General features: G+C 38.2%; 2 protein-coding genes across 2 annotated transcripts in view; both read right to left on the bottom strand.

Moving 5' to 3' along the window:
- Window positions 1–509: 509 nt before the first annotated feature.
- snrpg (small nuclear ribonucleoprotein polypeptide G) lies at window positions 510–8447 on the bottom strand. The gene is made up of 4 exons (XM_061923262.2): window positions 8302–8447; window positions 5342–5364; window positions 4236–4360; window positions 510–679 (listed from the first exon to the last, which is right to left on the bottom strand). The coding sequence occupies exons 1-4, from the start codon at window positions 8331–8333 to the stop codon at window positions 629–631; spliced, it is 231 nt and encodes a 76-aa protein (XP_061779246.1). The 5' UTR covers window positions 8334–8447; the 3' UTR covers window positions 510–628.
- Window positions 8448–19181: 10734 nt separating this feature from the next.
- The window catches only part of LOC133570589 (uncharacterized), a 9576-nt gene continuing 1545 nt past the window's right edge, over window positions 19182–27212 (bottom strand). Inside the window, exon 2 of the mRNA XM_061923274.2 lies at window positions 19182–20836. Within this exon, the coding sequence (XP_061779258.2) occupies window positions 19636–20823 (1188 nt within the window). The 5' untranslated portion in view covers window positions 20824–20836 and the 3' untranslated portion in view covers window positions 19182–19635. The remainder of the gene's footprint in view (window positions 20837–27212) is intronic.

The raw sequence follows: 27212 nt of genomic DNA on the forward strand, positions 1-27212 counted from the left end.
AGTTTAGAAAATTTTGAAAGAACAAACTAAGCTCAATGTCAACATTTTTTGTTTCGGTTTTTAAGGGGGAAAAAAAGTGGTTCAGTTTTACACGAGGACCACTTTATTTCCTTTCTTTCAAAAACCTCCGCTCCACTACATGTCACCACTTCCGCTCTTTGCGCCTTCAAAATAAGAGCTCAAGGCATATACTGTATAACAGGAACTTATCACAAAGAGGCAAGCCCATAAAAAAAGGTTACACATGTTAGCATTTAAGCTAGGTAGCAAACTAATGCTAGTAGGTCCATCATTTTCTCAGTGTGGTCATCAACGACGGTTTTTCTGTATTTTTATTTAACTTCATGAGTTTTTATCGTGGTTATTATTGTAGTTACATCCTTGACATTGGCTCTAATTTTGCTGTAAAAATGTACTTAGGAAAGGACTTAAAAGTACCCCAAAATAGACTTACTCTAAACTCTTAAGTTTGTGGCTGTGTGAAGAAACGACGCATGTTTAAATCTAGGTTCAAAGTACAAACGAAAATGTTTTATTCACAAATTCAACATTTTACACAAAAACAGTCCTTTTGCTAACAAAGTAGAAAAAAAAAGAAAAAAATGGACAGACACCACATCTCTTCCTGTCAGACTCTCTCCAAGGCTTCCAACATGATGATGCTGTTACCTCTGATGACCTACAACATGAAAACAAAAACATCTTTACTCTTCTGACACTTGCCTTTTCCCACCAGTATTTCCCCTGATACAAGATCTTTATGCTGTAATATCCATTTTCAAATCAAAATAGCGATACTTTAGTTTAGGGGGTCATACATTTTTCCACCAAAACATTTTAGTATGTGGCTCCTGGTGGAAAAGTTTGGACACCCCCTAAAATATTAGAAGCTCTCAAAATAAAAATACATTTTACTTAAAACATAAATTAAATTTAGTTAATTAGAAAAAATAAATACTAATTTATGAAAAACTACCCCAACCACAATCAACACTGTTAAATGTGTAACTGAACATCAATATTTTTGTACAGGCAGAATTTTTGACATACTAGATCAGTGGTTCTCAAATGGAGGTATGCGTACCCCTGGGGGTACTTGAAGGTATGCTAAGGTGTACGTAAATTTTTTTTTTTAAATATTCTAAAAATAGCAACAATTCAAAAGTCCTTTATAAATATATTTATTGAATAATACTTCAACAAAGTATGAATGTAAGTTCATAAACTGAACATCAAATCAAGTAGGCTATTCCATTCATTACAATGCAACAATGCAATATTCAGTGTTGACAGCTAGATTTTTTGTGGACATATTTATAATTGAATCACTTGTTTATTTTTCAACAAGTTTTTAGTTATTTTTATATCTTTTTTTTCCCAAATAGTTCAAGAAAGACCACAACAAATGAGCAATATTTTGCACTGTTATACAATTTAATAAATCAGAAACTGATGACATAGTGCTGTATTTTACTTCTTTATCTCTTTTTTTTCAACCAAAAATGCTTTGCTCTGGTTAGGGGGTACTTGAATGAAAAAAAAATGTTCACAGGGGGTACATCACTGAAAAAAAGTTGAGAACCACTGTACTAGGTTATGCAATTACGCAATCATATTATTTGTATTCTATTCTTACATGGGGAAAAATAACAGTAAAAATGTAAGAAAAAAAGAGGAAGTAATCTTCTAACTAATAATATACTTAGTCACCTATAATACAAAGCTGTCTTTAAATATGTATCTCTTTTTAGTTTTTTTTTTAAATAAAAAAAATAGCACAATGGCCGCATACTTTGACTTTTCAGTGAAAAGCTATTTCTTAATTTAAAATGTTTTTTTATTATACAACACACACAAATATATATGCATATTTAAAGACACAACTTAGTGTTAGAGGTGACAAAGTACATTAAAAATTATATATTTTTTAAAAATCTGCTTTTTTCCTCATTAAATTCTGATTATTTGCTCATTTTTCTTACATTTTCACTGTTTTTTCCCTTTTTATTTAAAAAGTAGCTCCTAATACATTTTTAATGCTTGTATTTCCTTTATGGTTCGAAACATCATTTAAAGTTAAAGTTAAAGTACCAATGATTTTCACACACACACTAGGTGTGGCGAAATTATTCTCTGCATTTGACCCATCACCCTTGATCACCCCCTGGGAGGTGAGGGGAGCAGTGGGCAGCAGCGGTGGCTGCGCCCGGGAATCATTTTGGTGATTTAACCCCCAATTCCAACCCTTGATGCTGAGTGCCAAGCAGGGAGGTAATGGGTCCCATTTTTATAGTCTTTGGTATGACTCGGCCGGGATTTGAACTCCCAACCTACCGATCTCAGGACGGACACTCTAACCACTAGGCCACTGAGTATTTTGTCCCATGTCTCGATGCATGACAAAATAAAAATGTGTATCATTATTAAAATGTATGTATCTAACGGAGAGCAGACCTACTTTGTACGTGTAGGAACTATCATGATCTGCTTGTAGCTGAGTTGGTTATGTAAAAAAAAAAAAAAAAAAAGTACAACTACATAACTTTGTTCCTCACTTGGGACACCGCCATCACTTTAATAAGTAGCAATATTTTACATTAGTATAGAAAGTGTTAAGTGTTTATTAACAGTGTGTGGAGGGTTTAAAATACATAAAATATCCCTATGAATCATAAAATAAACACCAGTTTGCAAAGATTCATGGAATAAAGTTTGCCCTTGCCACGTTCCACATTTTTTTGGGATATTTTAGTAATTTCCTAAAAGCATATTCCAAAATGTTTTGGTCCTAAATTAAGCCTTTCGAAGCATAAATATGTCTAAATAAATAAAAAATATAATTACTACAGTATATAGGTCACTAAGCGAGCCCAAACCAACCAGAGCATGCTGTTCAGTATGAAAGCCACTGATTAGCTCAGTCTCAGAAAGCTTTACTAAACTTTAGGGATGGGTACCGAATTTGGTTCTTGTTTTGGCACTGATCGTATCCCAGCAATCATACCGGGCACAGATTCATGTTAAATCCAACGGTGCCATGTTACAGTACTGGTAGCCGACTCACCGGCACTTGGCGACCACTTCAGCAGCACTGAGAGCGAACTCAGCCAAACTACTTCTAGGTAATGTTGCAATGTTACATACCAACAAAGCAAGTGACTCAAAAAGTAATGCTCCACTTTTCCAAAAATGCACTGGCTCAATGCTAATATACATTGGCTTTGCTGTTGACCAGCTACTCATTAGCATCATCGATTTTACATGGCGATTTCAACACTCCTCCAAATGTGCTAATGGAACCTAAAACTTAGATGCTCATTTCAGTCAAACAGCTGGTGCATAATAAGTATGATACTTACAGTATTAACACTTTTTTGGGCGCAACAAAAAAAAAACTCAAACTAACGTCATGGACTATTGTAACTTAGTGTCATATTTGCAAATGAAACTTATAAAGTTAAAGTTAAGTTAAAGTACCAATGATTGTCACACACACACTAGGTGTGGTGAAATGTGTCCTCTGCATTTGACCCATCCCCTGGGAGGTGAGGGGAGCAGTGGGCAGCAGCGGTGCCGCGCCCGGGAATCATTTTTGGTGATTTAACCCCAAATCTGATAATAAAACACAATATAACAACTGGACGCCAATTATAATCAGCTAATTTTTTTTAATTTTGCATAAAAAACTTTTTTTTTTAATCAAAAACTAGCATTTATTGACACAAACAAAAGCACCGAAAATTGGTACCGTTATAGATTCAAATGTGAATGATACCCATCTCAAAGTATATTTGATTGATTGTTATTTCATGACTAAAGGGCTCTCATAAAGTAAAAAAAGATATTTAGAAGGTCGAAAACAGGTCTTTTTTTATTCTCAAGCCATGAAAATATTTGATTTGTTATTGATTTCTACTTCTGAAAAATGAACCAATTAACAGCAATAAACAAGGGCGGACTGCACTTACTAGTGTGTGGACACACCTAAATGGCTACCTTTGTCAATACAATTCAAAATTAACAGCACTTCTTTGCACAAACATTGATGCCGAATTGGAGAAAACAAAACAGTTTGGTTAAGAATTAGAATATTGGATTGGATTTATTTGGCGCTTTATTAACTGTCACTACACATCGGGGTGGCACCGGGATGAGAGCCGAATGGCAAAAAAGAACACAACAATTACGATCTTGTGTTTTCTAATGAATGACTTCCTAGTGAAAGAGATACTGACCACCATGCCGATGGTATGCTGCTGTCCGATTGGTCCCATTTCCAGACAGTCGTCCATCACCAGGTTCATAAACGGGTCGAATCCTCGCAGGATGCCTTGCACGTGCCTGCCTCCGTTCAACTTCACTAAACACCACACACATCGTTATTTAACATTTGAAGGCGAAACCACTCAATACTGTTTCCAAATTCATTCTGATCCTCCTGATGGAACACAGACCGCCATTTTTAATATTTAATACCATGTAGGGCTGCAACTAACAACTAATTTGATAATCGATTAATCTGACGATTATTACTTTGATTAATCGATTAATAATCGGATAAAAGAGACAAACGACATTTCTATCCTTTCCAGTATTTTATTGGAAAAAACCAGCATACTGGCACCATACTTATTTTGATTATTGTTTCTCAGCTGTTTGCAAATGTTGCAGTTTATAAATAAAGGTTTATAAAAATAAAAAAATAAAAAAGCAAAAGTAGCCTCTGCGCATGCGCATAGCATAGATCCAATGAATCAATGACTAAATTAATCGCCAACTATTTTTATAATCGATTTTGATCGATTTAATCGATTAGTTGTTGCAGCCTTAATACCATGCAACATGTCCATCTTCATACGGAATTGGGACTTATTCAGCAGGGTGATCATATTCTGATCACCAAAAAAAAAAACAGGACACTGGGCCCGGTAGAGTGAAAATCGATACTTGAATTTTAACTGAAAAGCAAAGACACATTTAAGTAGGCTGGAATTAAATACTGATATAAATATCTCTTCTGTATTAAAAAAAAAATATATACCTGTGAATAAATATTAGCCTTTTTCCCATCCAAGTCTTACTGAACAAAATAACAAAAAAAAACAACAACATAATGTTCGCAAATCTATTTAAATGAAAATAGCTTGCAAAAATACTTTGATATTTATTTGACAAACACCTATTTCCATTTATATTCTGTTAGAGCTGCACTAATAGCCATCATTTAATGGCCCAACGAAAAACCATGATTGGTGGTCACCCTTTCGTATTGCATGCACATATTTCTCCACAATTATCACAGTCTTACAAATGTTTGTGTGTCCAGTGGTGGTGTACTTACGTGAAAGCTTCTTGTCCATAAACCTGTAAACAAGTAATATATTAATGGGCATATGATTAGGATCACCTTACAAATGCCAAGTGAATGTATATGCTGTAATATATTGTTAGAAATATTAATACAATCACATTACAGATGCTAAGGGAATATATGCTGTAATATAATAGGAATAATAACATGATCATATTATTGATGCTAAGGGAATATATGCTGTAATATTTTAGGAATAACATGATCACATTGCAGATGCTAAGTGAATGTATATGCTGTAATATTTTAGTAGGAAAATTAATACGATTACATTACAGATGCTACGTGAATGTATATGCTGTAATATATTAGGAATATTAATATGATCACATTACAGATGCTAAGTGAATGTATATGCTGTAATATATTGTTGGAAATATTATTATTACGATCATATTACAGATGCTAAGTGGATATATATATGCTGTAATATATTCGGAACATTAACATGATCACATTACAGATGCTAAGGGAATGTTTATGCTGTAAAATATTGTTAGAAATATTAATATGAACCCAATACAGATGCTAAGTGAATGTTTATGCTGTAATATATTGTTTGTTGAAATATTAATATGATCAGATTACAAATGCTAAGGGAATGTATGCTGTAATATATCAGGAATATTAATATGATCACATTACAGATGCTGAGGGAATATATGCTGTAATATTTAAGGAATAGTATGATCACATTACAGATGCTAAGTGAATGTATATGCTGTAATATTTTAGTAGGAAAATTAATATGATTACATTACAGATGCTAAGTGAATGTATATGCTGTAATATATTAGGAATATCAATATGATGACATTACAGATGCTAAGTGAATGTATATGCTGTAATATATTGTTGGAAATATTGTTATTATGATCACATTACAGATGCTAAGTGGATATATATGCTGTAATATATGAGGAACATTAACATGATCACATTACAGATGCTAAAGGAATGTATATGCTGTAAAATATTGTTAGAAATATCAATATGAACACATTACAGATGCTAAGGGGATGTATATACTGTACAATATTGTTAAAAATATCAATATGAACACATTACAGATGCTTAGTGAATGTTTATGCTGTAATGTATTGTTTAATGAAATATTAATATGATCAGATTACAAATACTAAAGGAATTTATGCTGATATATATTAGGAATATTAATATGATCACATTACAGATGCTAAGGGAATATATGATGTAATATTTTAGGACTAATAACATGATCATATTACAGATGCTAAGGGAATATATGCTGTAATATTTTAGGAATAACATGATCACTAAGATGCTAAATTAATGTATATGCTGTAATATTTTAGTAGGAAAATTAATAAGATTACATTACAGATGCTAAATGAATGTATATGCTGTAATATATTAGGAATATTAATATGATCACATTACAGATGCTAAGTGAATGTATATGCTGTAATATATTGTTGGAAATATTGTTATTATGATCACACTACAGATGCTAAGTGGATATATATGCTTTAATATATTAGGAACATTAACATGATCACATTACAGATGCTAAGGGAATGTATATGCTGTAAAATATTGTTAAAAATATCAATATGAACACACAACAGATGCTAAGTGAATGTTTATACTGTAATATATTGTTTGTTGAAATATTAATATGATCAGATTACAAATACTAAGGTAATGTATGCTGTAATATATTAGGAATATTAAGATGATCATATTACAGATGCTAAGGGAATATATGCTGTAATATTTTAGGAATAATAACATGATCATATTACAGATGCTAAGTTAATGTATATGCTGTATTATTTTAGTAGGAAAATGAAAACGATTACATTACAGATGCTAAGTGAATGTATATGCTGTGATATATTAGGAATATTAATATGATCACATTACAGATGCTAAGTGAATGTATATGCTGTAATATTTTGTTGGAAATATTGTTATTATGATCACATTACAGATGCTAAGTGAATGTATATGCTGTAATACATTGTTAGAAATATTAATATGACCACATTACAGATGCTTAGGGAATATATGCTGTAATATTATAGGAATAATAACATGGTTACTTTACAGATGTTAAGTGAATGTATATGCTGTAATAGTTTAATAGGAACATTAATATGATCCCATTACAGATGCTAAGTGAATGTATATGCTGTAGAATATTGATAGAATTATTATGATCACATTACAGATGCTAAGTGGATATATATGCTGTAATATATTAGGAATATTAATATGATCACTTTACAGATGCTAATTGAAAGAATATGCTGTAATACATTAGGATTATTAACATGATCACATTACAGATGCTAAGGGAATATATGCTGTAATATATTAGGAATAATAACATGATCACATTACAGATGCTCAGGGAATATATGCTGTAATATATTAGGAATATTAACATGATCACATTACAGATGCTAAGTGGATATATGATGTAATATATTAGGAATATTAACATGATCACATTACAGATGCTTAGGGAATATATGCTGTAATATTTTAGGAATAATAACATGATCACTTTACAGACGTTAAGTGAATGTATATGCTGTAATATTTTAATAGGAACATTAATATGATCCCATTACAGATGCTAAGTGAATGTATATGCTGTAGAATATTGATAGAAATATTATGATCACATTACAGAGGCTACGTGGATATATATGCTGTAATATATTAGGAATATTAACATTAACACATTACAGATACTAAGGGAATATATGCTGTAATATATTAGGAATATTAACATTAACACATTACAGATGCTAAGTGGATATATGCTAACTGCTAGCTTGTATAAACGGCGCGCGAGACGCGCGGCCATTATTCGTCAATTCAAACCGTATACGTGTGGTAAAAGTAGCAATGAAAGTTGCTGTGGGAGTAAAAAAACTTACTTTTTTAGCTCAGGCGGGTGTGCCTTACTCATCTTTGTGTATTTGTTTGTTCGCCTTTAGACAAGGAGGCTCGTTGCCTTTGAGTTTCACTCAACCGCCGAAGGAAGAAAACGTCCCGTGCACGCTGAGCGACCGGAAGTGCTTCTAACTTCTTCGTAAAACCACTACGTCACTGATATAACGTTCAGTTCAGGTAACGCCCTCTCCCGGATTTAGTTGGCCACTACGCCACCTGGCAGTAACCGACGAACCCAAATGGGGCAAACAGGTCAGTATTGGTCATTGAATTGTATTTTTATGAGTGGATATTGAAACGATTGGTTTATTTTGATTTATTTTTAAAATGCAAAATATATATGTAATGATAGTGTTTGACCACATGGTGGTAGTAAGAGTCTACAAATGACTAGGAACCAATATATAGTATGTGTCAGGTAGGACTCTTGAGAGAGGTACACACCTTGTACGCACGAGTGTTGAAGAAGCGTTTGTAATATGTGATCGTGATTAAAAGACAGTTCTGCAAGTCATCCAACGATGTGTTATTTAAAACAATAACATAACATGGTACCAGGAGTGAACGAAAATTGAAGTGGTGTATTGTGAAAAGCGACATGGATTTGAAGCCACCTGAAAAGCTGAAGCTAAGTGGAAATGTCGACAGCAATTGGCGCACCTTCAAGCAGCAGTTCCAGCTGTACATGGCGGCTATGGCACTGCAGGATAAGCCGGATGCAAGGAAGGTAGCGTTACTGCTTACAATAGCAGGCCCACATGCCATTGAAGTTTACAACACTTTTGTGTTTGATAATCCAGATGAAAAAAACAAGTTGGATGTTGTCATTGAAAAGTTTGATGCTCATTGCTCTCCCAAGAAGAATGAGACATATGAGAGATATGTGTTCCGTTCAAAAGTGCAAGCTCATGGAGAAAGTTTTGACAGTTTTGTGACTGATTTGAGGCTGAAAGCACAAACTTGCAACTTTGCTACACTGAAGGACTCTATGATAAGGGACCAGATTGTATGTGGCATAGAAGACAAAAAAGTCAGAGAAAGACTGTTGAGAGAGACAGAATTGTCGTTGGAGAATGCCATTAAAATTTGTCATGCAGCAGAATTGTCACAGATGCACGTCAAGACGTTTGGTGAAATGGCGTCCACCGCAGCCATCAGCGTGGGAGGCGACAATGTGCATGTCGTGTCAAGGGGATGGAAGTCGCAGCCTGCACAGCAGAAGAGTGACGTCATGTGCCAATGCAAGCGCTGTGGATCGCAGCACACTGCACGTCCAGTTGTCCATGCAGCGCGAAGAGTTCCAGCAGCACTTAAAGAGCGTCTCAAAAAGGAACTGGACCGGATGACAACACTGGGTGTAATAAAGAAAATTGAGGAACCAACAGATTGGGTAAACTCCATGGTCTGTGTGAAAAAGAAAAATGGCGATCTAAGAATATGCATGGATCCAAAAGACTTGAATGAAAACATAAAACGTGAGCACTACCAAATACCAAAACGTGAAGAAATAGCCAGTGAGATGGCTGGGGCAAAATATTTCTCAAAATTGGATGCGTCAAATGGCTTTTGGCAAATCAAACTAGACGAAAACAGTAGCAAATACTGCACTTTCAACACGCCTTTTGGTCGCTACTGCTTCCAACGCCTACCATTTGGGATCAAATCTGCATCAGAAATATTCCATAGAGCAATGGAACATATCATTGAAGGCTTGGAAGGCGTGCGAGCGTACATCGACGACATTGCTGTGTGGGGAAGAACAGCAAAAGAACACAACGAAAGGCTGACCAAAGTGTTGGAAAGAGTACAACAATATGGACTCAAATTAAACAAAAAGAAGTGTCAGTTTGGAGTGTCAGAGATAATTTTTCTGGGAGACAAGCTCAGTGCACATGGCGTTCAACCTGATGATGAAAAAATACACGCCATACAAAGAATGCCGAGTCCCACAGACAAGACAGGTGTACAGCGTATATTGGGCGTGGTCAACTATATTGGCAAGTTCATCCCAAACCTTGCTGTGAAAACATCCTGCATTCGTGAACTCCTTCACAATGACACAGAGTTCAAGTGGACGTCCAGGCACGAGAATGAGTGGCAGAGACTGAAGGAAACACTCACTACTGCACCTGTGCTGACGTTCTTCGACCCTACAAAGAAAACAAAGGTGTCAACAGATGCTTCAAAAGATGGACTGGGTGGAGTTTTACTACAGGCTGATGATGAACACTGGAAACCAGTAGCCTATGCATCACGATCCATGACACAGGCTGAATGTAGGTATGCTCAAATAGAAAAGGAATGTCTAGGGTTAGCATATGGCCTGCAGAGCTTCCACAACTATGTTTATGGTCTCCCTACCTTCACTGTAGAAACAGACCATCGCCCACTAGTTTCCATCATCAAGAAAAACTTGAATGACATGACACCACGAATACAACGTTTCATGATGAAGATGCAGCCATATGATTTTCAGCTCATCTACACACCTGGAAAGCACTTGATACTGGCTGATGCACTCTCAAGAGCACCCATGAAAAACAGCGTCAGTGCTACTGAAGAGGATGTACAAAACCATGTGAATATGGTGTCAGCTACACTTCCAGTGTCAGACATAAAATCACAACAAATCGCTGAGGAAACGGCAAAAGATGAAGAGTTGCAGCGTGTTATTACCAACATGCAGAATGGATGGCCTCCACGTTCCAGCCCACGGTTCTTCCATGTTAGAGGTGAACTAAGTGTTGTGGATGGACTTTTACTGAAGCGAAACCGAATAGTCATTCCACAAACATTGAGGCAGGATATACTACAAAGAATCCATGAAGGTCATCTAGGGATTGAAAAGTGCAAGAGACGAGCACGCGACACTGTATACTGGCCTGGAATCAACAAAGACATTGACAACATGATTGGCAGATGTTCAACATGTCAAAAATACAGAAACAAACAAACCAAAGAACCCATGATATTGCCTGAAGTTCTTACTGCACCATGGCAGAAAGTGGGAATGGACTTGTTTTATTTGAAGGGCAAAGAGTATGTTGTTGTAATTGACTACTATTCTAATTTCCCTGAAATGGCTTTGCTATCAAGCACATCATCAAACTGTGTGATCACGCATGTCAAATCTATATTTGCTAGACATGGTATACCGCATACTGTGGTGAGTGACAATGGACCATGTTTCAACAGTAAAGAGTGGCAGCAATTTGCAAAACACTATGATTTCAGACACGTGACGTCAAGCCCTCTGTACGCACAGTCAAATGGAAAGGCTGAGAAAGGAGTACATATTCTCAAACAACTTTTGAAGAAAGCAGTGGATAGTAACTCTGATCCATACCTAGCACTACTTAGCTACAGAGCAACACCTCTTGAGTGTGGCTTGTCACCCTCTGAACTACTGATGAACAGAAAGCTTCGTACTACGCTACCAAGTATGTCTACACCAACGCAGAGTCAAAAAGTACAACGGAAGCTAAAGCAACAAAAGCTAAAGCAGAAGTCGTTTTATGACAAAGCAGCCAAATCGCTCCCACTACTATCACCAAGTGACACAGTGAGAATTGAAGGTCCTGATGGTTGGAAAACCAAAGCTACTGTTCTTCAAGAAACATCACCACGATCATATACTGTGAGGAGTGAAGAAGGACAGATACTACGTCGCAATCGTCGCAGTTTGCTGAGGGTTCCAGAGACTGTTCCAAACCAAGAAACAGCCGAGTCCGAGGTTTCATCTACACCGACTGTTTCAAACCAAGCAACAGCTGAGTCCGAGGTTTCATCTACACTAACTGACTGTGAAACAATGCCAATGCAGCACATGAATGAAGATGTGACTGACGATCCTGAACCTGTGTTGAGAAGATCTACAAGGCAGATCAAGAAACCTGTGAATGATGACTACGTGTATTATTGAACTCGTATAATATCAAACTGATTGACAAGCTAAAGAGTTCATGTTTTTTAAAATATTTTAAATGTTTTGTAATACTGTGGTGCATGGATAGTTTTTGAAAAGATTGCATATTCATGTGGTCAAGATAGAAAAACAAGTTATTTGTTTAATACAAACATTGTATTAGCAATGGGTGCTTAGTTTAGAAAGGGGGATGTAATGATAGTGTTTGACCACATGGTGGTAGTAAGAGTCTACAAATGACTAGGAACCAATATATAGTATGTGTCAGGTAGGACTCTTGAGAGAGGTACACACCTTGTACGCACGAGTGTTGAAGAAGCGTTTGTAATATGTGATCGTGATTAAAAGACAGTTCTGCAAGTCATCCAACGATGTGTTATTTAAAACAATAACATAACAATATATATATATATATATATATATATATATATATATTCCTGACACTGTAAAGTAAAAGCATGGATATTTTGGTACTCGTGTGCTTGTCTAAAATGTATTTGTTGCCCTACACAGAAATGATTTTTGACACGACCAAACGAGTAAACTCTACGCACATATCACACGAAAGTGGAGGCAAACAAGTATTTGATCACGCATGACACAACACTATCTTACAGTATTTTTCGAATCTGCGGCAGTCTTTAAAATGACTACTTCCGGTTTGGTCTGGGGTTTTTTGTTTTGTTGTTTTTTTGTTAAATGCTCTTCTTCATTTTCCATGTCCAAAATAATTCATGTGTTGGGTTCCAAATACATTTTAGACCGAATCACAGGCAAACGGGTACCATTGTAATTATCCCATCTTTTACTTTGAAAAACAAAAAACTTCCGGTGTCTGCAAATGAAAAAACATCCGTTTTGGTCTGTTTTTTTCGTTTCTCTTGACTGGGGATTTATTTTTTCAATCATTTTAAATGAAAATCACACCGGTTTTAAATGCAGTTATTGATCTTTCACAACAAACAAGAACAACAATGGGTTTTTTGGTTGTTTTTTTTTGCATTTAAAAAAAATGCACCTGGGGATAGGTTGATTGGCAACACTAAATTGGCCCGAGTGTGTGAATGTGAGTGTGAATGTTGTCTGTCTATCTGTGTTGGCCCTGCGTTGAGGTGGCGATTGGTCCAGGGTGTGCCCCGCCTTCCGCCCGATTGTAGCTGAGATAGGCTCCATGCAGCGCCCCCCGCAACACCGAAGGGAATAAGCGGTAGAAAAAATGGATGGATGGATGGATTTTAAAATCAAATTAAAATGAACCAGTCGATATGGTGTTTCTGCTATCCATTGACGAAAAATAAATCAAATGACCAAATGACCATACACTGATCGTCTCAAGTTCATTTTCCAATACAAAAACTAATATTGTTCTTTTTTCGTGTCAAAGAGCAATGACTAGGTCTAAAAACGATTTCATTTAGATTTTAGATTTCATACAACAAAAATAGACCAAATGATGATAGCATAATATATTCTTAAGTTCATATATATAAACACAAGATACAAAAACACATTATTTGTTCCGGCAGGCCAAACCGCGACATTGTTTACACCAGCTTCCGGTTCCGGTGATAAAAAACAAAACAAACATCTGCTTTGGTCTGTTTTTGTAAAGCGGTAACCTAAAATTTTGCTATATCAAGTCTAAAATGAAAACCGAGTCGTTCTTTAAGGTGTAATTATTTATATTCGGCACTGAAAAAAAATTATTTTTTTCGATTATAGTTTTCTGTATATTAAAATAAAATTAAAATAATTAAACAACAGGCACACGGGTATTATAGTAATTATCCCATGTTTTACTTTGAAAATACAAACCTTCGGTGTCTGCACATGAAACATCCGTTTTGGTCTCTTTTTCGTTTCTGTTAACTGGGGATTTTCCATCCATCCATCCAGTTTTTACCGCCCGTCCCTTACGGGGTGGCGGGGCGTGCTGGAGCATCTCAGCTGCATTTTATTTTTTCTTATGTGAAATATAAAATGAAAATCACACCAGTTTTAAATGCAGTTATTGATATTCGACAAAACAAAAGAAGAACGTTGTTTCTTTATTTTTTTGCATTTTAAAATTAAATTAAATTAAACCAGTTGCTATGGTGTTTCTGCTATCCATTGACGAAAAGGAAATCAAATGACCAAACCTTGCACTGATCGTCTCAAGTTGATTTTCCAATACAAAAACAAATATCGTTCTTTTTTTCGTATCAAATGGCAATAACTACAAAACGAGAAACGATTTTTAGATTTCATACAACAAAAATAAAACTCACTGGACGAAAAATACTGACCAAAAAAGTAATATTGCGGAACCGGAAGTGGTTAGAGACATGGCCACCTTTTATAAAAAAACAACAAAAAAAACAATGTGGCGTTGTATTCTCCGTCAGAAAGACCAAATGATGGTAGAATAATATATTCTTAATTTTTTATATACAAACACAGGATACCACAACACATTATTTGTTCCGACAGGCCGAACCGCGAAAAAAAAAAAAAAAAATATATATATATATATATATATATATATATATATACACACACACACACACACAGGTAAAAGCCAGTAAATTAGAATATTTTGAAAAACTTGATTTATTTCAGTAATTGCATTCAAAAGGTGTAACTTGTACATTATATTTATTCATTGCACACAGACTGATGCATTCAAATGTTTATTTCATTTAATTTTGATGATTTGAAGTGGCAACAAATGAAAATCCAAAATTCCGTGTGTCACAAAATTAGAATATTACTTAAGGCTAATACAAAAAAGGGATTTTTAGAAATGTTGGCCAACTGAAAAGTATGAAAATGAAAAATATGAGCATGTACAATACTCAATACTTGGTTGGAGCTCCTTTTGCCTCAATTACTGCGTTAATGCGGCGTGGCATGGAGTCGATGAGTTTCTGGCACTGCTCAGGTGTTATGAGAGCCCAGGTTGCTCTGATAGTGGCCTTCAACTCTTCTGCGTTTTTGGGTCTGGCATTCTGCATCTACCTTTTCACAATACCCCACAGATTTTCTATGGGGCTCAGGTCAGGGGAGTTGGCGGGCCAATTTAGAACAGAAATACCATGGTCCGTAAACCAGGCACGGGTAGATTTTGCGCTGTGTGCAGGCGCCAAGTCCTGTTGGAACTTGAAATCTCCATCTCCATAGAGCAGGTCAGCAGCAGGAAGCATGAAGTGCTCTAAAACTTGCTGGTAGACGGCTGCGTTGACCCTGGATCTCAGGAAACAGAGTGGACCGACACCAGCAGATGACATGGCACCCCAAACCATCACTGATGGTGGAAACTTTACACTAGACTTCAGGCAACGTGGATCCTGTGCCTCTCCTGTCTTCCTCCAGACTCTGGGACCTCGATTTCCAAAGGAAATGCAAAATTTGCATGGTTGGGTGATGGTTTGGGGTGCCATGTCATCTGCTGGTGTCGGTCCACTCTGTTTCCTGAGATCCAGGGTCAACGCAGCCGTCTACCAGCAAGTTTTAGAGCACTTCATGCTTCCTGCTGCTGACCTGCTCTATGGAGATGGAGATTTCAAGTTCCAACAGGACTTAGCGCCTGCACACAGCGCAAAATCTACCCGTGCCTGGTTTACGGACCATGGTATTTCTGTTCTAAATTGGCCCGCCAACTCCCCTGACCTTAGCCCCATAGAAAATCTGTGGGGTATTGTGAAAAGGAAGATGCAGAATGCCAGACCCAAAAACGCAGAAGAGTTGAAGGCCACTATCAGAGCAACCTGGGCTCTCATAACACCTGAGCAGTGCCAGAAACTCATCGACTCCATGCCACGCCGCATTAACGCAGTAATTGAGGCAAAAGGAGCTCCAACCAAGTATTGAGTATTGTACATGCTCATATTTTTCATTTTCATACTTTTCAGTTGGCCAACATTTCTAAAAATCCCTTTTTTGTATTAGCCTTAAGTAATATTCTAATTTTGTGACACACGGAAGTTTGGATTTTCATTTGTTGCCACTTCAAATCATCAAAATTAAATGAAATAAACATTTGAATGCATCAGTCTGTGTGCAATGAATAAATATAATGTACAAGTTACACCTTTTGAATGCAATTACTGAAATAAATCAAGTTTTTCAAAATATTCTAATTTACTGGCTTTTACCTGTATATGCGCTTTGGTCTGTTTTTGCTAGGAGATAACCTAAACTTTTGTTATATCAAGTCTAAAATGAAAACCGAGTCGTTCTTTAAAGTGTAATTATTTCTATTCGGTACTGAAAAATAAGTTTTTTTGTTTTTTTTCCAATTATAGTTTTCTGTATTTCAAAATAAAATTCAAATAACTCAAATCGGGTTTTTTTTTAATTCCCCTCCATGAAGCGAAATTTCAGTGACCTTAGACTTTGTCAGTTATCTTAATTTATCACTGCAAATGTAAACATAATACCTGAAAACTGCACCATCATGCATTTATTTATATAATAAAAAGGTGAAAATGATAGCAACAGCTGGGACATGTTGTCCTCGATATGTGCAGGTTAGTAACGTTGAAGTGGAATAATGCATTTGTATGTCAAGTAAAAGCTAAGCATATTAGACACAAATAACAAGCGAAATCACTTGAGGCAGTTTAATGACGGCAAAAAAAAACCGTAATGTATTTAATCATTTTCGAAAACAAAACTTATTTCCCAGCAGCTTTTTGAAAACTAACGGACAAGTCAAGCACATCTTAAATCCAACTTTGGTTCGGTGACTAAACCACATTTATTTGTCTAACCCAGGGGTCCTTTTCTACCGAGGGCCGCTCTTTGAGAAATGAACAAAGGCCAGGACATCAATTGTGGCACATAACGTTCCACGCAGGAGTGTCCCCATACAACTTTTTACAATTCCGATACGATATTCGGAGCCGTGAGGATTGGCCGATATATTAATCCAGTCAGCACAAATCATAGTAAATACTTTTATTTTGTTAGAAAATGAGCGATCAAGTGAAATTACTCAGAACAATAGTAGGTCTGAAAAAATGCAAACATTACAAAAAAAGGCTATTTAAATTTGAGGTGGTAATTTGGTGACACCTAGTGGTCATAATAATTTATTAACACAATTTTTATTTGATACTTGTTTGTATTGACAAATGTGCTGTTTTACACTACAATATTGTTCAATTATTATCACGCATGTCTAGCTTGTGTGCTTATCTGTTGTGTTTGTAAATTACTTTAGTAAAATACAATAAATTGTGTGCTTATCACAAAAGTAAACACGCTGCAGGACTGCTTGTATCGCACGTGATCACACACACAAGTAAGCACGCTGCAGGACTGCTTGTATCGCACGTGATATCACACACAAGCACGCTGCAGGACTGCTTGTATCGCACGTGATATCACACACAAGTAAGCAAGCTGCAGGATTGCTTGTATCGCACGTGATTATCACACACAAGTAAGCAAGCTGCAGGACTGCTTGTATCGCACGTGATTATCACACACAAGTAAGCACGCTGCAGGACTGCTTGTATTGCATGTGATATCACACACACACACACACAAGTAAACAAGCTGCAGGAATGCTTATATCGTATGTGATATCACACACAAGTAAGCACGCTGTAAGACTGCTTGTATCGCACATGATATCACACACACGAGTAAACAAGCTGCAGGACTGCTTGTATCGCACGTGATATCACACACAAGTAAGCACGCTGCAGGGCTGCTTGTATCGTACATGATATCACACACACGTAAGCACGCTGCAGGACTGCTTGTATTGCATGTGATATCACACACACACACAAGTAAACAAGCTGCAGGACTGCTTATATTGTATGTGAGATCACACACAAGTAAGCACGCTGTAAGACTGCTTGTATCGCACGTGATATCACACACACGAGTAAACAAGCTGCAGGACTGCTTGTATCACACGTGATATCACACACACAAGTAAGCACGGTGCATGGCTGCTTGTATCGTACATGATATCACACACACGTAAGCACGCTGCAGGACTGCTTGTAATGCATGTGATATCACACACAAGTAAACACGCTGCAGGACTGCTTGTATCGCATGCGATATCTCACAAGTAAGCACGCTGCAGGACTGTTTGTATCGCACACAAGTAAGCACACTAAAGGACTGCTTATATCGCACGTGATATCACACACAACTAAGCACGTTGTAGGACCGCTTGTATTGCATGTGATATCACACACACACACAAGTAAGCATGCTGCAGGACTGCTTGTATCGCACGTGATATCACACACACAAGTAAACAAGCTGCAGGACTGCTTGTATCGCACGTGATATCACACACAAGTAAGCACGCTGCAGAGCTGCTTGTATCGCACATTATATCACACACACGTGAGCACGCTACCGGACTGCTTGTATCGCATGTGATATCACACACAAGTAAACACGCTGCAGGACTGCTTGTATCGCATGCGATATCTCACAAGTAAGCACGCTGCAGGACTGTTTGTATCGCACACAAGTAAGCACACTAAAGGACTGCTTATATCGCACGTGATATCACACACAACTAAGCACGTTGTAGGACCGCTTGTATTGCACGTGATATCACACACACACACACACACACCCACACACACAAGTAAGCATGCTGCAGGACTGCTTGTATCGCACGTGATATCACACACACAAGTAAATAAATGATAAATGGGTTGTACTTGTATAGCGCTTTTCTACCTTCAAGGTACTCAAAGCGCTTTGACACTACTTCCACATTTACCCATTCACACACACATTCACACACTGATGGAGGGAGCTGCCATGCAAGGCGCTACCAGCACCCATCAGGAGCAAGGGTGAAGTGTCTTGCTCAGGACACAACGGACATGACGAGGTTGGTACTAGGTGGGGATTGAACCAGGGACCCTCGGGTCGCGCACGGCCACTCTTCCACTGCACCACGCCGTCAAACAAGCTGCAGGACTGCTTGTATCGCACGTGATATCACACACAAGTAAGCACGCTGCACGGCTGCTTGTATCGCACATATCACACACACACACACGTGAGCACGCTACAGGACTGCTTGTATCGCATGCGATATCTCACAAGTAAGCATTCTGCAGGACTGCTTGCATCGCACATGATATCACACACAAGTAAGCACGCTGCAGGGCTTCTTGTATCGCACATGATATCACACACAAGTAAGCACGCTGCAGGACTGCTTGTATCGCACACAAGTAAGCACGCTGCAGGACTGCTGGCATTGCACATGATATCACACGAGTAAGCACGCCGCAGGACTGCTTGTATCGCACATTTTCCATGCAAGCCGATACCGTCAGATATTAGTTTTTTGCTGCTATCAAACCAATATCCACATTGTATCGGACCACACCAGAACAGGAGTCCCCGAAGGAGTCCCTCAGGCTTCGCCGGCTTGATGTTTGTACCCCACCATGACGACGCCGTCCTCCTCCTCGTCCTCGTCCTCATCCCCCCGGGCTCGCAGGTGCTCCTGACAATGCTCCAGGAAGGAGTCGAGCGCAGAGAAGCCCTCCCGGCAAGGCAGGCAGTGGTAGGAGCGCTTTCTCCTGGACGGCGCCCGCTTGAAGGCGTGCAACTCCTGCGCGCACACGCTGCACTCCCTGCTGGCCTGGGAGGAGTCGTGCAGCTGGGCGTGCTCCCTCAGCTGCGACTGCAGCGGGAAGACTTTGGTGCATGAGGAGCAGGGGAAGTCAAGCCGCGGCTCCTCCGCCTTCGAAGGCCTCCCGGGTAGGCCGGTCTTCGCCCGATGGTTCGGAGTGTGTTCGGTTAAGTGGGCCTCTTTGGCCTTGCCTTTGTGCGCGGCGCCGACACACGAGGTGGCCGTGTAGTGAGCGTCCAGAGACAGATGGTGGAGGAAGAGCTTGCCGCAGACTCGGCACGGGTAAGATTTCTTCTGCCTGCGCTGCAGCGTCGTCGTCGTCTCGCTGGGGGACTTTCCCTTCGTGCGCGCTTTCATAGTTTGCTTGGCTTTCCTGAACGCGCAGAACTCCGAGGCGGACCTGAAGAACATTCTAGAACCAGGAGCAACGCCACCGGTCGGCTTTTTGGACCCAATGAGTGGAGCCACCCGGACCTCTCTGCGGGCGCTCTTCAGTTCTACCTCTGCACGGAAGGTCCTCGGACAGACCTGAGGTCTACCGGGTCCGGAGACTTCCGAGTCCTCACAAGTCGGCGGAGAGAGTTCTGTGCGCCTGGCATCCGCGAGATGCAACGGTTCCCTGTAGATATCCTGCGGGGGACACGGCATGTCAGCGTGTCCCCCACATGGAGCGCACCCATCTGGGCGTCCGCTGGGCAGGGGGCTGGGTATGTCAATCATGCGTGCGGGTGGCACTGCGAGGCAAGTCCGATCGCACTCGTGATGCTGCGAGGAGGACCCCGGCCCGCAGAGAGGGCACGGGGCGAGCTCCGATAAGGTGCGTTTTGCTTCCCGGCGGATCGGCAGCTCCGTGGCGTCACCGAAGCTTACGGAACATTCTGGACGGACACATTCAGGCTGATGCAACGGTGTCCCTGTTGTTGTAGACAAATGACTCCTGGGGACTTGAAGCACTCCGGACGCCATCCATGCTTCCCACCTAGGCAGAACATTCGAGAAATGAGGTGGTATTCTTAGATGGCATTCATGGCTCTTTTGAGCGAGCCGTTCAAAAGACTTGGATCACTTTACCGTGAATTCCAGACTACAAACCGCTACTTTTCCCCCCTACACTACGCACCCTGTGGCTCATAAGCCGGTGCCGCGGATTTATGGATTTTTCTTCGCTGACAGCCATAATAAAAATAGTTTACAAAAAACAAGAAAATACACAGAGAAGGTGTTTTATTGTTCGTGCTCTGGCGCCTTCCATTTAGCGCTTTCAACCGGAAGTCAAAGTGCCATTTAGTCTTCTCGCCGTCCATAGCGTTTCTACTCGTTTGGATCCTTCATTCATCACTCCAAGCAACGTTTGTAAGTTTTACAATATAACTAAAACAATTCTCACTTACTAAAGCGTCCCATGTGTGTTGTCTGTAGGAGTGTGTTCATGCACATTTGCACGTGCTATCGGAATGCAGAGAAGCCAGCTAGCGTCGTTAGTATTAGCTAATATGCTAACATGTTTACGAGTGTCTGTGTTAGTCTTATTAACTTACAACGGCACTCTTTTTGTATCTGTTTCAGTTTCACAAATTCCTCAGTAAATTCACCAAAACGTCACCGTTGACTTTTTGAGTCTGTTTAGCTAATTGGAAAGCTAGCTTCCGCAGCTAGTGAGTCCATGACGATGACTTATGTTTTGTTTGATCAGCCGTTTTACTGCCGTGCGACAGACATAACAATTAAGGTATGTAAATATACATTTACGGAATATTTCTATGTAAATAACTCAGTTCATAACATATATATCTGCGGCTTATAGTCAGGTGCGGCTTATATATGGGAAACATGTACGGCTTAAATACTGGTGCACTGTAAAGTCTGAAAAAGATGGTATTTGTTCTGTTTTTTTCCAAGACACTTGTTTTAATCGAGGAAACAATTACTGGTAGCAGTTATAAGATAAGATGTGGATCAGAATGATTACACATTTACTCGAGTAATACTCTACTGGTGAGCATTGTTTTCAAATAGTATACTTTTATTTGTATTGTGTTTTAGATGTAAAGATTCCGTAAAGTGTTGCCATATCCAGGCCTGGGCCGATAAATGTTGCTGGAGGATATATTGACCTACAAATTATTGCTGATAAACGGGGTTATTCTTATCATTATTCTTCTTAGAAACAAATTAACCACTGATGTCATGATAATACATACTAGTAATAATAATGCAAGTATACCCTTTCAAATGCAACACACTAGTAATTCAATTGTAATTACAATTTTATCTTTTAAATAGAAAAATAAACATAATAAAAATATACTCAGTTACCAAATAAATATCATAACCAAAAGCAACAAAATATGTTCCGTGTCTGTTCAGCAGCGGGTGGGGGACTTCTCCAAAAACGCAACCAAAACAAAATAGAAAATGGCTGATTACCATTAATATCGCGGTATTGTTGAATGTCCTCAAAAAGTACTTATGCACACAAATCTTTTAACAAAGTTGTATTTTTTTAATAATTAAAATAAATAGCCAACAATAGACTTTTTGGCAGAGGAAACAAAATATTGCTGTCTTCTAATGTGTTTAAATAAGTTTGTCTTCTTCCATTTTAGTTTGTAAACATTTCAGAATGGTTTTTTTTATTACAAAACCTGAACGCAGTGAAGTTGGCGCGTTGTGTAATTCAAAAATAAAAACAGAATAAAGGATTTCCAAATCCTTTTCAACTTCTATTCAATTGAATAGACTGCAAAGACAAGATATTTAATGCTCCAACTGAAAAACTTTACTTTTTTTTTGGTGCAAATAATCATTAACTTAGAATTTAAAGGCAGCAACACATTGCAAAAAAGTTGACACAGGAGCATTTTTACCACTGTGTTATATGGCCTTTCCTTTTAACAACACTCAGTAAACGTCGGGGAACTGAGGAGACACATTTTTGAAGCTTTTCAGGTGGAATTCTTTCCCATTCTTGCTTGATGTACAGCTTAAGTTGTTCAACAGTCCGGGGGTCTCCGTTATGGTATTTTAGGCTTCATAATGCGCCACACATTTTCAATGGGAGACAGGTCTGGACTACAGACAGGCCAGTCTAGTACCCGCACTCTTTTACTATTAAGCCACGCTGTTGTAACACTTGCAGAATGTGGCTTGGCATTGTCTTGCTGAAATAAGCAGGGGCGTCCATGATAACAATGCTTGGATGGCAACATATGTTGCTCCAAAACCTGTATGAACCTTCCAGCATTAATGGTGCCTTCACAGATGTGTAAGTTACCCATGCCTTGGGCACTAATACACCCCCATACCATCACAGATGCTGGCTTTTGAACTTTGCGCCTATAACAATCCGGATGGTTATTTTCCTCTTTGGTCCGGAGGACACAACGTCCACAGTTTCCAAAAACAATTTGAAATGTGGACTCGTCACACCACAGAACACTTTTCTACTTTGTATCTGTCCATCTTAGATGAGCTCAGGCCCAGCGAAGCCGACGGCGTTTCTGGGTGTTGCTGATAAACGATCTTCGCCTTGCATAGGAGAGTTTTAACTTGCACTTACAGATGTAGTGACCAACTGTAGTTACTGATAGTGGGTTTCTGAAGTGTTCCTGAGCCCATGTGGTGATATCCTTTACACACTGATGTCGCTTGTTGATGCAGTACACCCTGAGGGATCGAAGGTCACGGACCGTAGATGGTGAAATCCCTAAATTCCTTGCAATAGCTGGTTGAGAAAGGTTTTTCTTAAACTGTTCAACAATTTGCTCACACATTTGTTGACAAAGTGGTGACCCTCACCCCATCCTTGTTTGTGAATGACTGAGCATTTCATGGAATCTACTTTTATACCCAATCATGGCACCCACCTGTTCCCAATTTGCCTGTTCACTTGTGGGGTGTTCCAAATAAGTGTTTGATGAGCATTCCTCAACTTTATCAGTATTTATTGCCACCTTTCCCAACTTCTTTGTCACGTGTTGCTGGCATCAAATTCTAAAGTTAATGATTATTTGCAAAAAAAAAAAAAAAAGTTTATCAGTTTGAACATCAAATATGTTGTCTTTGTAGCATATTCAACTGAATATGGGTTGAAAATTATTTGCAAATCATTGTATTCCATTTATATTTACATCTAACACAATTTCCCAACCCATATGGAAACAGGGTTTGCAAGTTACCAATGCCTTGGGCACTAATACACCCCCATAACATCACAGATGCTGGCTTTTCAACGCCTATAAAAGTCCGGATGGTTCTTTTCCTCTTTGGTCCGGAGGACACAACGTCCACAGTTTCCAAAAACAATTTGAAATGGGGACTCGTCAGAACACTTTTCCAATTTCCATCAGTCCATCTTACATGAGCTTGGGCTCAGCGAAGCCGGCGGCGTTTCTGGGTGTTGTTGATAAATGGCTTTGGCTTTGCATAGTAGGGTTTTAACTTGCACTTACAGATGTAGCGACGAACTGTAGTTACTGACAGTGGTTTTCTGAAGTGTTCCTGAGCCCATGAGGTGATATCCTTTACACACTGATGTCGCTTTTTGATGCAATAGCGCCTGAGGGATCGAAGGTCTCGGGCATTCAATGTTTATTACGCTTACGTGCAGTGATGTCTCCAGATTCTCTGAACCTTTTGATGATATGACGGACCGCAGATGCTGAAATCCCTAAATTCCTTGCAATAGCTCGTTGAGAAATGTTGTTCTTAAACTGTTCGACAATTTGCTCACGCATTTGTTCACAAAGTGGTGACCCTTGCCCCATCCTTGTTTGTGAATGACTGAGCATTTCATGGAAGCTTTACCATGAATTGATTAACGTGGACCCAGACTTAAACAAGTTGAAAAACGTATTCGGGTGTTACCGTTTAGTGGTCAATTGTACGGAATATGTACTGTACTGTGCAATCTACTAATACAAGTTTCAATCAATCAATCAATCACAAAGTGGTGACACTTGCCCCACCCTTGTTTGTGAATGACTGAGCATTTCATGGAATCTTTACCATGAATTGATTAACGTGGACCCAGACTTAAAAAAGTTGAAAAAATTATTAGGGTGTTACCATTTAGTGGTCAATTGTACGGAATATGTACTTTACTGTGCAATCTACTAATAAAAGTTTCAATCAATCAATCAATCAATCAATCAATCAAAAAGCTGTTTTTATACCCAATTATGGCACCCACCTGTTCCCAATTAGCCTGTTTGGATGTTCCAAATAAGTGTTTGACGAGCATTCCTCAACTTTCTCAGTCTTTTTTTTGCCACTTTTGCCAGCTTTTTAAAAACATGTTGCAGGCATCAAATTCCAAATGCGCTAATTAATATTTACAAAAAATAAAGTTTCTCAGTTCGAACCTTAAGTATCTAGTCGTTGCTGTCTATTCAATTGAATATAGGTTGAAAAGGATTAGCAGATAATTGGATTCTGGTTTTATTTACGATTTACACAACGTGCCAACTTTACTCGTTTTGTAAATTTGAATCGGTTGATCAGTTGTTACACTTTTGGTTAATGTGACGTCCCGCTAGTTGTTTGGACAGTAATGTGTTTATACAAGCTTAGATTGAAATATGACGTTTTTAATTGGGAAATACGTTAACAACGTGAGGATATCAATCCCTGTTTTTCGATCATTTTAATTTATAGGGTAATAATAAACGGCGGGAGTTTTAAAGCGGCTATTATTACTACCGTTTATTTCCTATTTTAGTTGCCAGTCTGGCGACACTGTATCTGCACCTACATAGAAAATTAGTTTTTTTGAGTTTGAGTTTATTTCGAACGTGCAAGCATACGACATGATACATCACAATTTCCAGTTTCTCTTTTCAACATGTTCGAAAAGGAGTAGGAAGAAGCAGAGCTTATTTAATCCTACCCCTTTTCTTTTACATAGCAGTAGCTATAACTTTTGTTCACTTCCTGTTCTCAATTTATTCACAATATACTCCATAGGTAATCACAATAAAAATAAAAAAATAAATAATAATTGGTGAAGTAAGTTATATTTCATATGATGAGATAAGTAAGATTATTTTGAGAATGAAAGAATGGATGGATGAGTAAATTCAGAATGTTTATCATGGTTCTTCTTCTTTGTACTTTGTAAACACTTTAAGTTTGAAGAGTTTCTTGAAGTGGATCATATTCGTACATTGTTTGATTGCTTTGCTTAATCCATTCCATCATTTAATTCCACATACTGATATACTGAAGGTCTTAAGTGTTGTACGTGCGTACAAATATTTTAAATTACATTTTTCTCTAAGATATTTCTCCTCTTTTTTTGAGAAGAATTGTTGTATATTATTGGGTAGCAGGGTATAGTTTGCTTTATGTATAATTTTAGCTGTTTGCAAATTCACTATGTCGTAGAATTTCAGTATCTTTGATTCAATAAATAAAGGATTTGTATGTTCTCTATATCCAACATTATGTATTATTCTAGCTGATCTTTTTTGTAACACCGTTAATGAATGAAGTGTACTTTTGTAGTTATTTCCCCATATTTCTACACAGTAACTCAGATATGGTAACACTAGCGAGCAGTAGAGAATATGAAGTGATTTTTGGTCTAGAACAGGGGTCTGAGACGCGCGGCTCTTTAGCGCCGCCCTAGTGGCTCTCTGGAGCTTTTTAAAAAAAAGTATGAAAAATGGAAAAAGATGAGGGGAAAAAAATATATTTATTGTTTTAATATGGTTTCTGTAGGAGGACAAACAATGACCCAAACCTCCCTAATTGTTATAAAGCATTCTGTCAGCTTCACTGATTCGAGTATTTGGCGAGCGCCGTTTTGTCCTATTAATTTTGGCGGTACTTGAACTCACCGTAGTTTGTTTACATGTATAACTTTCTCTGACTTTCTAGGACGTGTTTTGTGCCACTTCTTTTTCTGTCTCATATTGTCCACCAAACTTTTAAGGTTGTGCATGAATGCACAAAGATTTGTTGATGTTATTGACTTGTGTGGAGTGCATACTTGCCAACCTTGAGACCTCCGATTTCGGGAGGTGGGGGTGGGGGGGGCGTGGTCGGGGGCGGGCGTGGTTGGGGGCGTGGTTAAGAGGGGAGGAGTATATTTACAGCTAGAATTCACCAAATATATATAAGAAATACTTGACTTTCAGTGAATTCTAGCTATATATATATATATATATATATATATATATATATATATATATATATATATATATATAAATAAAGAGAAATACTTGAATTTCAGTGTTCATTTATTTACACATATACACACACATAACACTCATCTACTCATTGTTGAGTTAAGGGTTGAATTGTCCATCCTTGTTCTATTCTCTGTCACTATTTTTCTAACCATGCTGAACACC

The sequence above is a fragment of the Nerophis lumbriciformis genome, linkage group LG01 (assembly GCF_033978685.3).
Source record: "Nerophis lumbriciformis linkage group LG01, RoL_Nlum_v2.1, whole genome shotgun sequence".
Classification (NCBI taxonomy): domain Eukaryota; kingdom Metazoa; phylum Chordata; class Actinopteri; order Syngnathiformes; family Syngnathidae; genus Nerophis; species Nerophis lumbriciformis.